Source organism: Zootoca vivipara, chromosome 2 (genome assembly GCF_965207765.1).
Source record: "Zootoca vivipara chromosome 2, rZooViv2.hap1.1, whole genome shotgun sequence".
In the NCBI taxonomy this organism is placed as follows: Eukaryota; Metazoa; Chordata; class Lepidosauria; order Squamata; family Lacertidae; genus Zootoca; species Zootoca vivipara.
The window spans coordinates 39,037,567-39,052,885 of record NC_142584.1 but is presented as its reverse complement, the minus strand read 5'-3'; the positions used below and the strand labels follow the sequence as shown (position 1 = coordinate 39,052,885).

Genomic DNA, 15,319 nt, shown 5'->3' with positions numbered 1-15,319 from the left:
GAAAACTTTGAAATAAAACTTAGCAAGTGTTTTCTGGATACGAGAAGAAAGGGTGTGTGTGTAAGATGTACTGAACTTACACAGCTGCAAAAAAGGATGGAGATTTTTTATTTCATTTTTAGTACCAACTTCCCTGTGTAGAGCCCATTCATACCCCTGTCACTGCTTTGCTGTTTTTAAACATCAGAAAATCTTATATTGAAGCCCCTGTGTCTGATTTCATAATACAGTTCCAATATAATGATATTTCAGGACCAAGGACAGTGGAAAACTCTTTTCAAGGCATACACTGGAGTAGTTCTGTTTGTTTTGCTGGAACTTTTTCATTGGCTTCTACTTTCTTCTTCTACTTTCTAACATATACTTCACCAAGCATTTTCAACAAGAATCTTCATATCCAAAAAGCTCCAGCTTTCAATATGGGCTTTGTAATCAGGGATATGGGCTAGATCAGGCATAGGCAACCTTGGCTCTCCAGATGTTTTGGAACTACAACTCCCATGATCCCTAGCTAACAGCACCAGTGGTCAGGAATCATGGGAGTTGTAGTTCTAAAACATCTGGAGAGCCAAGGTTGCCTATGCCTGATCTAGCCCATATCCCTGATTACAAAGCCCATATTGAAAGCTGGAGCTTTTTGGATATGAAAATTCTTGTTGAATTAACAGATGAAATTGGCTTTTTGCCATGTAAACACTAGGAAGCCAAGTGATGGGTTGCAGTGGGTGTCCTGTTGTAGTGGGATTATATGCTAATTGCTTGGCAAATATCCTTTACAAGAAGAATCACAGGACCTTTCTAACCTTTTTGTTACTTTGGTAATTTAAAAGTGTAACTTGGTTTTTATTTTATTTTAGGGAGAGCGATAAGGCACCTGAAAACTGGCATAGTTCAGTGCCTCTTCCATTAGCTGGAAAATTCCTTGTTCAAAGACCAAGATAGTCTATGACAAAAGCCACTGTCTTGCAACCTCAGCCTTCCCTATTCTTAAGTTGCAACACAGGAGGAATATACTTAGCTATCTTGCAGAGTTTTTTGGATTTCTGTAATAATGGATAGGGACATATTTCAACATTCTTAAAGCAGTACTTTATTTATTAGTACAAGTGCTGCTTCTGTTTTAAGTGTCATGTCAAATGCTTTGCCCTCTTGTAGTAAAGGACCCCTGGTTGCGCTCCAGGGCCCCCAGGACCCACCCCCTTGAAATAACTTCACACAGAAACTTATTTTAGTTTTAAGTTATTGGGCAAATTTTGGCCACAACTTTATTGAATACAACCACGTGAGTGGTATTGGCTTAGGCATTGGCTCCAGACTATAACTGACTCCACCTCTCTGATTGGTAGTTCCAAGTACCAAGCTCACCCCGGGGTCCCTGTGGTCCTGGCATGGCCCTAGTCCCTCAAGCGGGCTTTGGATGAGATCCAGAACCCCCAGATTCCTTTACCAGAATACCCTGTTCCTGGAGGGCAGGTGATGGCTGCACCTCCCCATCCCCACAATTCAATGAGCCAATGCCTAACCACCAAACCTTACAAGTTGTGATGATTGCTGAGGGGTAGGCGAAAACCAAGTGGCTATAGGCAATCTGCCAAATGAAAAAATTCCTACCCAGCCATTGTTCCAAAACAGGCGACCCAATCCCAAGCAAGGCCCAAAGCAACACTGCCTAACATTAGGGAGGGAGAGGGGTGTTCGGCAGCGCAAAGCAAGTGCCCCCGATTGCATCACGCTACCGTATTTATCGGCCCCTGGGATCACGCCACCCCTGCCGATTGGCCCAAACAGCCTGGCATGATCCTGGGGCCATGGCTAGGACTTGAGCTACACCCCTAAACCAATTAACCCTGTGGGGGAGCCCTGGATGCCCGCATGCAACCAGGACCCTCAATTAGGAGGATCCCACATGGTTAAGCCCAGTCAAAGGCAACAATGGGGTGCAGTGCTCATCTCGCTTTTCAGGCTGAGGAAGCTGGCATTTGTCCACAGACAGCTTTCTGGGTCATGTGGCCAGCATGACTAAACTGCTTCTGGCGCAACGGGTCACCGTGATGGAAGCCAGAGTGCACAGAAACACCATTTGCCTTCCTGCTGCAGCAGTACCTATTTATCTATGTGCACTAGTGTGCTTTTGAACTGCTAGGTTGGCAGAAGCTGGGACAGAGCAACAGGAGCTCACCCTGTCGCATGGATTCGAACTGCCGACCTTCCAATCAGCAAGCCCAAGAGGCTCAGTGGAGTAGACCACAGCGCCACCCATGTCCTTTGTAGTAGTAGTTGTAGTATGGTAGTAGTAGTATTCTTGTAGCAGGAAGTTAGCTTAGAATTATCTAGTGATGCCATTATTTTCCTGGTAGGCAGATTTCCCAGTGTCCAGCATCTGGGAGTTAGGAAGAATGAGGTGTACAATATAGGTCAAGCACTGCTCTACATCTGGCCAGCATCACCATCTCTATCCGTGTTTTATTTATGAGTTTCACTTGAGTAGTTGTCTGTGGCCTACTGGGTGTGATTGATGATTCTTCCCTTTGGAGACAGGTGTATGAAAACTCTCGGGCATTTGCTATTATCAGGTCAAGGGAAAAGTTGCACCAGTGAAAGTGATTCTGCCCAAACCCATCCTATTTCTGTTACATGCAATACCTACTAGTCTGTATTGTGTTTTCCTCTATGCAGCGCCACTTCAGTGTGTTTGCCCTCTCATTCCCTGGGTCAGATGCTCTGTCCACAATTTACAGCACCATCCTAACTCAGCACCTGAAACGGGGGAACTTCTCTGTGGCTTTACAGAAATCATCACAGCAGTTAATAAGCCTGGCTCTTGCCCTGCACGTGAAAGTGGCGGCAACATTCCTGCCAACAGCTATCAAATTTCATTACAACTTCAACCTGAGAGATTTGTCCAATGTCTTCCAGGTAGGTAGCTCTTCCAGTTGGGAGCTGTGTGCTCCCTTAGCTAAATTAGACTTTGAAATTAGAAATGAAAAGGAGTGATGCTGATGCTGTATAGAACCATGCCGTGCCATAGCATAGCAATATATAATGTATGCCCGATGTGCAGTGGCCATGAGATATTGTTTGTCCTTCCTAGGAGTAAATGGGATGCATGGTGATCAAATGGGTCTTGTCTTCCCCAAATGTGTGTAGAGGCCCAAGATGACATTTCACTCTCTGGAGACTGTCAAGTGGATTTTGCTCACATATACACAGACAGAATGTTTTGTCTATATTCCGCACAGTTATGCTTTATTCCAACTTTCCAGTCTTGCAATTGCCTTATACGTTGCTTGATCCTTTCCTGAGAATGCTGGAAACTGCACTTTGCTTTCTGTGTTGTTGTCATATTGCAGAGACTGTAAAGTGGAAAGGGTTTTTTTTTTTAAATAATCAACAATAAATGTGCTTGTGTCATAAGAAGCTCTGATTGTCTTTCTACCTAGTTGCATTAAGTGGCTCTCGTTTTCATTCTGGAAAGAACATAATGCTACAATTGGTTTGAGGCTATCGCTTCCTGTTTTGCAATTTGCTTGGGGTTAGACACCAGAAACTCCCTTTTAACTGCTAATGTTGATGCAAATGCAAAAATGTAGTGGCCCTTTAACATCTCCTTTATCCTAGGCAGGAAATCAAGTGGTTCAGTGTTTAATGGCTTTCAGTACTGAGGACACTTGAGGGTTGCTCTTACAACAGCTGTTTTTCAGCTTACTTGAGATGTTCAGAATTCAAGTGCATCTTACACAAAATGCATGCAAATCCAAGCACTGATAGTCAGCAGCCTGCTCAGTTCAAGCACCCTGTGGCATTTTTTTTTTTGCATATCTGTTGCTTCATTAGTACATTAGTACATGAGTACACTGACTTCCTTTTGTGTTCTGTCCCAGAAATACATTTGTTCATTATTTTCTCATATTTCTGTATTAGTTAATTGCTACATCCATATATCTCTCATACAGCACCAGCTCTGTGGATGGCTACAAACCGATTAAGGCAGACCAGAATTTACACAATAATTACTTTGAATAATTGCCACCAAGTTATGCTTATTTCCTGTATGAAAAGGGTTTGCTGGATTTTATTTCAAAAAGTAAAAAGTGTGAAGTAATCAAAGGGCCACTGTTTTATTTATTACTCTCGGCAAGAGCTGAAAGATGGTTTGTGTGTGAGCAAAGTTGGTTGCATAAGGTCCCTCCTTCTCCTTGAAATCATCCCCAATCTGATAAAATAGCCAGACTTAGTTACTTTAGTTGACAAGTTTCAAATTACCAGGAACAGAAATCACTGAGAGTATAAAGGAAACCTTCCAGATGGGTGTTGCATTTTGCACACCTGATTGTCAGCAGTATATATATGTGTGAGAGAGAGAAAAGGAGAGAGAAAATTAATGTTTCTTTGTAAAAGCAAAGAATTGAGAAAGTTTATTATAGAACTTGGCTGTTGCCATTCTCGTGTCCTCTTGGCCCTGTTGAAGTCAGTGAGACTTCCCCATATATAATCTGCTCCTGGCAGATTTTCGACACCTATAAAATAACAGTCCCTGGGAAATTTATAAAGTGAGAGTGAAATATATGGATGCTCTTGCTTTCTGTGACTCTTGTGTACTTGGAATGTTTGTTTTAAAATTTTACTACAAAACCGCTGTGTTTTGCCTCTGACATCTAAGCTGAAAGAAACTTGGCATGGTGAAATCCATGATTCAGGTGTGTGGTCTGATATCTCAGCTTATCTGAAATAGAAAACTGTGCTGAATTGAGACCTTTGTCATATGCACACTGTATTATGCATCTCTCCAGATTGCTCACTTGGATGATACAATGGAAATCAGTACAGGCAAGCTGTAAGCATATTGTTGCTGTAAAACAATCCCTTCCCCCCCTTTCTTCTCTCGAATGATGCAGTAGCACAGGTAACTTCTATACCATTTCCTGTTTAAAAAAAATAAAGAAAACGATGTGTGACAATGGCAGTGCAAATGATTAAAAGAAGGTCAAGCAGCAGCAGCAGCAGCAACTAAGCATAAACATAGGAAATAACAATAGACCACAGTTTGCACCAGTCATTAAACAGGAAAGTTTGAGGATACTGGAAGGTTGTCTTTAGAAATTTCAAAGTAAAAAAAGACAGAGCAGGGCACCTGGCCTTAGAAGGACATTGTATCATCATGGTGCTGCAACAGAGAAAGCCTTGTTCTGTGAGCACAGAAGCTCAGGGCCAGATGAACTACATCCAAGAGTATTAAAAGAACTGGCAGAGGTGATTTCAGAACCACTGGCAATAATCTTTGAAAATTCCTGGAGAACAGGCGAAGTTCCAGCAGACTGGAGGAGGGCAAATGTTGTCCCTATTTTCAAAAAGGGGAAAAGAGAGGACCCAAACAATTACTGCCCAGTCAGCCTGACATCAATACCAGGAAAGATTCTAGAGCAGATCATTAAGCAAACAGTCTGTGAGCACCTAGAAAGAAACTCTGTGATCACTAAAAGTCAGCATGGGTTCCTGAAAAATAAGTCATGTCAGACTAATCTGATCTCATTTTTTGACAGAATTACAAGCCTGGTAGATGAAGGGAACGCTGTGGATGTAGCCTATCTTGATTTCAGCAAAGCCTTTGACAAGGTGCCCCATGATATTCTTGTAAAGAAGCTGGTAAAATGTGGGCTAGACAATGCTACCATTCAGTGGATTTGTAACTGGCTTACTGACCGAACCCAAAGGGTGCTCATCAATGGCTCCTCCTCATCCTGGAGAGTAGTGACTAGTGGGGTGCCACAGGGTTCTGTCTTGGGCCCAGTCTTGTTCAACATCTTTATCAATGACTTGGATGATGGGCTTGAGGGCATCCTGAGCAAGTTTGCAGATGACACCAAATTGGGAGGGGTGGCTAACACCCCAGAGGACAGGATCACACTTCAGAATGACCTTAACAGATTAGACAACTGGGCCAAAGCAAACAAGATGAATTTTAACAAGGAGAAATGTAAAGTACTACACTTGGGCAAAAAACAATGAAAGGCACAAATACAGGATGGGAGACACCTGGCTTGAGAGCAGTACATGTGAAAAGGATCTAGGAGTCTTGGTAGACCACAAACTTGACATGAGTCAGCAGTGTGATGCAGCAGCTAAAAAAGCCAATGCAATTCTGGGCTGCATCAATAGGAGTATAGCATCTAGATCAAGGGAAGTAATAGTACCACTGTATTCTGCTCTGGTCAGACCTCACCTGGAGTACTGTGTCCAGTTCTGGGCACCACAGTTCAAGAAGGATACTGATAAGCTGGAACGTGTCCAGAAGAGGGCAACCAAAATGGTCAAAGGCCTGGAAACGATGCCTTATGAGGAACGGCTTAGGGAGCTGGGTATGTTTAGCCTGGAGAAGAGAAGGTTAAGGGGTGATATGATAACCATGTTCAAATATATAAAAGGATGTCATATAGAGGAGGGAGAAAGGTTGTTTTCTGCTGCTCCAGAGAAGCGGACACGGAGCAACGGATTCAAACTACAAGAAAGAAAATTCCACCTAAACATTAGGAAGAACTTCCTGACAGTAAGAGCTGTTCGGCAGTGGAATTTGCTGCCAAGGAGTGTGGTGGAGTCTCCTTCTTTGGAGGTCTTTAAGCAGAGGCTTGACAGCCATCTGTCAGGAATGCTTTGATGGTGTTTCCTGCTTGGCAGGGGGTTGGACTGGATGGCCCTTGTGGTCTCTTCCAACTCTATGATTCTATGATTCTATGCTTCATGTGGGTGTATTAGCAGTTGTGGGAGGCTCATACAGGAGAAGGTGTTGCGGTTGCCTGAGGAATACAGACCATATGGAGCTGTAAAGGTCATTGCTGCTGTGAGGGAGTCCCCTATGGTTAGAAGCTATGTGATATTTTAAAGCTGTTTAATCTGCCATGTTTTCCCCTTTCTTATGCTGACCTCTTAAAAATAAATAAATTGGCTACTGTATTCTGCGTCAGCTGAAGCTTTCAAAAAGTTTTTAAAGGTCTTAACATCAATGGGGTGAAGGTGGAAGCCTTGCTTCCCATATATTTGACAGCCCAAATCCACACCATGTAGTTCTCTTTTGTTTAAAACGTGGGATCCGTATTGAGGCACCCCTGCTCTGCAGAAGTAAAAAACTTCAGCACTATCTTTCCTCTTTGATGTTGCTCCAAAGCACGGCGCAAGTGCAAAAATTATTTCTTACTGTGCATACTTACCACATTACCCAGCTTCACTGCTCAAGTTGTATTGTTCCCCGGACTAATTGTTATTATACCACTCGCTAAGCTATTGCTGAAGTTTACTCTCTGGTGAAGCCTTATCCCATTTGTATCTCTTAATCAGTTTCTCTAGTTCACGCCTGGAGAGGATGTGCAGTGGAATGTTAACGCCCTGGAAGCTCACTTAAGTGAGATTGCAACTCTGGACAACTTTTCTTTGGCCAGGCTGAAAAAGTCTGTGAAAGGAATGAAACCATTGAATAGTACAGTGGCAGCTTGGCCATATCATGCTATATTCAGATCACCAGTCCAGCAAGTGGAAGCCCACACAATAACTTTCACTAGCGCACCTGAATTAAGATGGTGGTGACTTCACCTGGTTTTTGGTGTGATGGGTCTAAACCTACAAATTGCACCATCCATTTAAAATTCACAATATTTGTTTGGTTTCTAAAATAATAATAATGGTACCTGGGCAGGACTGGTTACTCCCTGCATGGAGCATAGATTGGAATGACCTATTCTAAAATATGTATCGGGCAGGGTTTTTTAAAAGGGATTTTGTTGAGAGCAGTAAAGGTTTATTTTGGTTGATAGGATTTGGTTTGCAATAAAAATATATCTGGAAAGGTGTCGAAGGCACAGAGTGTAGAATTTGTTATTGGTTTCTTTGGGAATTTGTATAGTGTTCAGGATGTAGTGAAACAAAGCTTTGCCAGGCTTAGCTCCAAAGCGTACTGAAATGTTTCAGCCTTAGACCAGAACAGAGTTACACTGAACATACTGAGAGTGTCTTTCCCTTACTGCTGATCCCGAAATAATTTGGATCAGGGCAAATGTTTCAGGTCAGAGGGAGCAGTTTTGTGGCACCTCCCTTAAGGAATAGAATACTGGCTATAGTTGTAGATTGGTTAAGAAAATGTTATCTGTTCTTCACTAGATATTCTTATTCTTGCCATTCATATCTGTGTTGAGTGTATGGCACACTATGGACATTAAATTGGTTTGTTACAGACTAAAAAAGGATGTGGTCTGTCCTCAAGGAAATCTAATCATCCTTGTTATTTTCAATTGGAGTTGCTTCTCTCTCTCTCTCTCTCTCTCTCTCTCTCTCTCTCTCTCTCTCTCTCTCTCTGTGTGTGTGTGTGTGTGTGTGTGTGTGTGTAGTAAGGCTGCCAGGCTGTTGTTTTTAACCACATTTTAGTTGAAGGAATGCATGTCCATTTATGCTCAAACCTAAAAATGTGGAATAGCTGAAAGAAGCAAGGCATTTTCAATTACTTTTAAGTGCACCTTAGAATTTCTGAATAACTCAGTAGAGGTTTTCTTTTAAATTTAATGTCACCAGACCCATAGATATTGTTAATGGACTTTGTTAAAAAGGATTTCTATTTGAAAGAGACCCTTACATATGCATTTTTAGAAGGTGTCATAAACATGCCACAATTACCTGGCAGAAATTAATGTTTTCTTGAGGGAATATCTGCCTGATTAAAGTCAGTTTTTTTTTAAAAAAAAATCACCCAGTTTTATTCCCAAGCTGCGTTTGTCCTGCAGAAATGTGAGTGGCATTGTCTGCAGGAAATGGTTGTGTATGAGGTAGTGTGTGTGGCCTGCATTTTTGTTGTCTGCTACAAGTTAAATCAGGACAGCACTGGGAGGTTACTGAACAATGAATACAATTAATTGCAACTTTATACTTTTGTTGTAATCCGAATCCCAAGTTAGTGGGCGTGAATCCCACTAAAGTCAGAGGTCGTATCTGTGCATAATTCATGATAGGACCAGGTTTGGGGTGGATCTAATAGAATACGGCCAATCTTGTCTTCTGGAAAGCTTAAGGTTTTGAAATGGTTACAGGTAGGTAGCCGTGTTGGTCTGACGTAGTCGAAACAATTTTTTTAAAAAAAATTCCTTCCAGTACGAAAGCTCATACCAATGACAAGCTTAGTTGGTCTCTAAGGTGCTACTGTAATGATTATTTTTTTTTGAAATGGGTTATTCTTCTTGTGGGAACAACATTCTCTCTCTCTCTCTCTCTCTCTCTCTCTCTCTCTCTCTCTCTCTCTCTCTCTTTTGTTCTCATTACAAGTTGCTCCCAAGGGGCAACTTGAGCTAGAGTATGCACACAAGATCACTTCATGTGGGCTTATTACCCCTTAGCACACTTAAGTTAAAATGCCTTTTGTTTTTGTGATAAGAAGGTCACTTCCAGATTATTGCTATTTAGCAGATTATAATTAGCAAATTCAGGTTGCACAATAAAAGTGGATTTGGTGCAAATGCCCAACATACTTACCACCTCCCTGGAGTTTTTGCGGTAAGGAAAGTGATGGGGAAAACACACTAGAAAATGTGGGATAACAATTGCTTGAATCAACATTATATAACTTCACTGCAAACAAATGAGGATGAAGGCTCAATAAACAAGTTGTCTTGCAACATTCAGAGTCATGCCCCTCACTCTTTCACTGTCTGTGGAACAGCAAGTCTAATTGATCGAGGAAGATGGCAGTGGTGTGGGGAAGTGTTTGTTCCTTTTAGCATTCAGATCTTGTGCATGTGTTGCTTTGTGATTTTAGTTGTGAGTAGGCTAGCATCCACAGAGCTCAGCCTGAAATGATAGGAAGGGGTTGCAAGGTAGCCTGTGTCATGCAAAACAAGATCCTCATTGAATGGAATAAAGTGGGACTGACACTTTCCCGAACACGGCAATTGCACAAGCTGCCATTTGAATCTCTCACTTTGCTTTCACAGCTAGACCTGCAGCTCTGCATCCGTGCCAAAAATGATCTGTATGTCTGTCATATGCATCTCTTTGCTTCCAGGGTATTCTGTTTTCAACTCCTGAGTGTTTGAAGGCTCCCCATGACTTAGTAAAGCTGTACTTGCATGAATCCAGCCGTGTTTACCGGGATAAGATGGTTGATGAAAAGGACTTTGTCCTCTTTGATAAACTGCAGACAGAGACGGTGAAGAAGTTCTACGATGTAAGTGATGCAGGACCACTTCAGTCACTTACCTGAAGCAAAAGTCATATGTGGAGTGATGAAGAGGGTAGTATGCCTGTTTTCTTCTCCATCGTGGGAACATAATCTTTGACCTGGATAAGCATCTTGTTATTTGAGTGTCTGTGTGTCTGTGTTTCCAAGTAACCATCACACAGAATGGACCATTACACAGAAATGTAAAAGGGAGGTGAACTGTGCTGTGTCTGAAAGCAGGGGGTGGGGTGAGAGCCTGGTCATAAGGATTTTATTTATTATTATTTATTTTTTTCTCCTCAACAGGCAACAGATCACACATTTCTATTTGTTTTTTGTTTTGCTGGATTTGGATGGGTTTCATCTTTTCTGAAACCGAACATTGTGTTTCTTTGTTCTTTCTCATTAGGAAATAGAGGACACCTTGGAACAGGCTAGGAAGATGAACATGTTTTGCCATTTTGTAAAAGGCATTGGAGAGCCCAAGTACATGCCTGTTAAGAGCTGGGAATCACTTAATCAGATTCTGGTGGAAGCCTTAGAGAATCACAACGAGGTCAACTCTACTATGAACCTGGTGCTGTTTGAAGATGCCATGTGCCATGTGTAAGGGAGATGTTTTGTTTGGAGTTCTTGTGAGCTTTCTCTTGCTTGGGGATGGGCGTGGTGGTGTGTCTGCAAACCCACCTCAAAGTGGTGGGGAGGCGGGTGGACAAAGGCTTTTGAAAAACAATATTCAAGTTCTTTGTTTGGGCAATGGATACTAAAATGTTATTGCTTGTCAATCTGGGGCTTCAGGAAGGCTGCATTATATAAACAGCAGGATAAGAAAGAGACACTTAATAAATATATTTGTTGAGGATGGTTTGATACTTGCAGTGAGTGGTTTTCCAGTTGCCTATGGGCTTTGATTTTAGTTGTTCAAGAAGCAAGGATGCTGAGACTGCCCCAAATGCACGTGCTTCAGAACGCCAGATCACACACCCCCCCCAACTCTCCCAGCTGTTACAAAATGCTATTTCTTTCATTAGAAAGGGGCGGGAGGGGCAGTCTGACTGTTTCTGCAACTCCAGGCAACAAATTCAATCACTGTCACAAAAGCAAACAATGCATACAAAACTTGCTGCTTGCCTCCTTTGTGTGCTGGGGAGTGTAGCATCCTTTTATTCCGTGCACCAGAGGGCCTTGATGTTTAATACAATCGTAGTGGTTCTGCATGCCACAGTGCTTTTATTCCATTTGGTTACTAAAGAGCATTTTATCTTGAGTAGTTTCGTGCCGACCAGGCTGTACTAGGATCTGGTGTTCAGTGCACAAAGGCAAGCACCCACAGTGACTTTGTGGGTCAGGCTTGTAAAAGGAAAGCTGCCACATTTGTTCACAGAGCCCTGCACGTTACAGACAGGTACCCATAGCTGCCAAGTCTCCCGTATTCCCCGGGATACCCCCGTTTTTCCAGCTGTTTCCCACTGGCAGCCCGGATTTTTTTAAAAAACCCGTAAGTCCCCCGGATTCTTACCGGCCCGGGAGGCTCCTTCTGCGCATGTCTGGAGTCTCTGGACATGCGCAGAAGTGATTTCTGGTGCTGCGGCCTCTCACAGTCCCTGCAGGCCTGTGCAGCACCCCCGGACGTTTCACGGACTATGAGTACTACACCAATGACCAATGGTACCTCAGCTGCAGCTCACCAGACTGCTAACTGGTACCTGCTCATTTTATTTACCACAGACTAGGATAATGTGAATAAACAAGTTGCTTTATTGTGTACAAAGGCTTGTGGTTGCTGGATAATAAACAGTGTTTAACAAACTTACAATAGAGGACCTATACTGGCCTATTACCGCTATAAAGTTACCAGCCTACTACCGCTAAAACAGCTAATTAATAAACACAACATGTTTCACAATAACTGGTTATCCTGTCTGCTAACTACCACCAATGCTACACCTATCACTCCCAGACCCAGCTCTCACTTCGGACTCTTAGCTTTCACTCTCCTAACTCTTCTCTTCTCTCCTGACTCTCCCTTCTCTTCTGACTCTCCACAGGGAGGGGCTTTTTATACCCTGGCTGAGTCTTCCCCTTTGGGTTCTAACTGGCACAAAATTTTAACCCTTACTTGTTCGGGCCTGGCTCTGGGCTTATCGCCACACGGCCATTTTGGAAATGGGCAGAGCATGCGTAGAAGCGACTTCCGGTGCTGCTCTGCCCAGTTCCAAAATGGCTGCAGCACGACTTCCGGCACGGCAGCCATTTTGGAAATGGGCAGAGCATGCGTAGAAGCATCTTCCGGTGCCACTCTGCCCAGTTCCAAAATGGCCACAACGCGACTTCCAGTGCCACACCACGCCGATCCCAGATTTTTCAGTCTGGGAGTTGGCACCTATGCAGGTACCAGACCCGTCCTATTTTTTCCCCCTGGTTGTAGCCTGGCCTTAGATGAGAGTGAAGGGTTCTTGTTCTTCCTTGAAGAGCAGAAAGTTGTGACTGAGGTCAGAGTCACGTGACCCCTTTCACGGGCTTATCTTTTAACGCTGGCAAAAAAAAAAAAGGTAGCTGAAGCTACTGGTACTTGCACAAATGAACCATATAAAATGATGAATTTGCCGTCTCATGCTGCATGCTAGTAGCTGCTTCTTTTTGCATTGAATGGCAGAAGGCATAGGCCACATGACCGTCTCCCTAGCAGATGAAAAGTTGTGGACAGCTGGAAAAATCTTCTCCTATCAACTTGCCCATAAAAGATTTGCAGATCAGACCCTTGTTATGTTATGGGTCCCTCATCGTGAGAGGTTATTCATTTATTTAGATTGGTCTGTGGGGACCCAATGCTGGTCCTTTTTGATGGCAGCTCCAGGCCTCTAGCATTCCTTGTCTAAGGAGACCCGTCAAAATCCATTCCTGCAAAAGCTTTCAAGAGAAATAAAGATCATTGTTAGCCACTTCGAAAATAGGCTTTTAATATGAATGCCTTTCTTTAAATCTCCAACACCTTCCTGTTCTTACTGTGTTTGATTTTATTTCCTTTTCTGTAGAGAGCATAATCTATTTTATGATATTTGGCTTTATTGCTTGCATTTGTTGCTTTTGTTTTTGCATATCATCTTTCATATAAATGCAGCCTTGAGTGCCTTGGCAGATAGCTGGGTTATAAATAAACACCTCCTTTACAGGTATGAATTGAACGTTAGACATACAAGAAGCGAATTTAAGTTTTAATAGCTGAATCAGTAGCTCAGAAGCTGAAATCCATCTTCACTAACCACTAAAGGGTTTTGAGCCCTTCCTTTGCAAGCTCATAACTTTAATAATTGCTGGGCTTTGTCAAGGTTTGTTTCACGTCTCTAGGCAAAACAAATGGCTTTGTATGCAGGCAGCTAGACATCATCAGTGCCATGCACTACAAGAATGACGGTGTAATCAAATCAATGAAAGTGATGATTTCTTTGTGATATTTACTGGTACGTTTACTATGTACCACAGAGTTGTAGTGATTATAAGGCAGCAAAATGCCAGGACAGTGTAGAGAACAATGTCATTCAAGGCCAGATTGTACTTCATGGGCTACATCACATCATACTTAGAATGTACCAATACATCAACACACCTCCATGCCTATGAACAAATGAAGCTCCCTATTCGGTGACCCAGTGATTTGGGTTGCATGCACAAGCCTAGTCTCATATACTCCCCTCTCCTCCTCCGGTGTGGCTATGTGAAATGGAAAGCTTTGCTTCTATTTTCAGTTAATCGTGGATTATTATGGTGTTCAAACCCTAAACTATTATAGTCCAGAGACATTAGCCTGAATGGCAGTGATTTGTTTGTAAGGGGATATAGAGGATATGTTCTCCTCCTGCACCTAGGAGAAAATTCCTAGATGGGTTAGTACCTGCTTGAGATTGGTGGGTAGTTCCTACCTCTCAGGAAGTATCTCTTCTGCACTGCCTTCCTGCTGGTTCCAGAAATTGGATCCCCCCCCTCCAACCATGATAAGTTCATTAGGCAAGAACTCTGGTTTTGCTAAGTTTCAGATTCCGCAAGATATGTAAACCAAACCAATTGAACTGCTTATTAGCATACTAGATTGCATAGATCTTTATAGTTGTGTTTCCAAAAAAATGCAATTACCGGTAGGTTCAGTCCATGCTGGAGAGGTGCAAAGGCACATAAATCCTATTTAAGAGGCAGAAAAAGTGATGAAAGAAGACTCCGAATGCTACTAAGTGGGTATAGATTTACTGGTGTTTCTATTCAGGTGTCATAATGGGTTGAAATTTTGAACCTAGTTCTGAGTATAACAGGAGATACCCCTAATGCCATAAACTGAAATGTACCGCAGAGGAAAAACACTTTAATGCAATTGTGGTTGTGTACTGTCCTATTTAGCTGCCGTATCAGTCGTATCCTGGAATCTCCCAGAGGTAATGCGCTACTGGTTGGTGTGGGAGGAAGTGGCAAGCAGAGCCTGACGAGATTGGCAGCTTTCATTAGCTCACTGGAGGTTTTCCAAATCACCTTGAGGAAAGGCTATGGGATTCCTGACCTGAAGGTGAGCAGCTCATAAAAGTGGGAGTGAAACTAAACTTAAGTTTATCTGCATGTGAGGAGTTTTAGTTTGAAAGTGTTCCTAAATTGAGTTCTCCCTGCCTATTCCTAACCTAATCAGATTCCTAGGCTGGAAACCTTCCATTTGTAGAAAGCTTTTAATTTCAGTGTACATTTAAATAAGCATTCACCCCATACTCACATTTTGTGGTGGTATAATCTCATGGGAGGAACTACAAATCCTTGCTGAACATTTGAATCTGTTTTAAGAAAGATCAGTCATTAAGGAAAGTTCATCATAGAATGGCAGATGGAATGACAAGAAAATTTTAATTATACATTTATTTTTTCTTTAAATACCTGTGTTGTAGAGGAGTGTATAAGGAAGACGTGAATATTCAGAATAGTGGTGTTGTCTAGTTATTGATCTTCTAAAGCTTTGCAAGGAGACTTTAATGACTATTGTGACTCAGGCAATAATGCTGAGCTTTGATACTACGTATCTTGGGATATAATGTGAGGTTATATATTTCCTTCCCACAGTTTCATGTGTGTACAACAATACTCATTAGGATCTGCAAT

The 15,319-nt window shown here is 42.4% G+C and overlaps 1 protein-coding gene across 2 annotated transcripts in view; it reads left to right on the top strand.

The window, feature by feature from the left end:
* Positions 1–15,319, top strand: part of DNAH9 (dynein axonemal heavy chain 9) — a 190,399-nt gene that overhangs the window by 76,914 nt on the left and 98,166 nt on the right. The window contains exons 41-44 of one of the 2 annotated variants that reach the window (XM_088661670.1): positions 2,791–2,916; positions 10,034–10,195; positions 10,599–10,795; positions 14,579–14,741. In XM_088661670.1, coding sequence (XP_088517796.1) covers positions 2,791–2,916; positions 10,034–10,195; positions 10,599–10,795; positions 14,579–14,741 — 648 coding nt within the window. Of the gene's footprint in view, positions 1–2,676; positions 2,917–10,033; positions 10,196–10,598; positions 10,796–14,578; positions 14,742–15,319 lie in introns of both variants that reach the window. The other variant, XM_035104728.3, reaches the window with a different exon arrangement.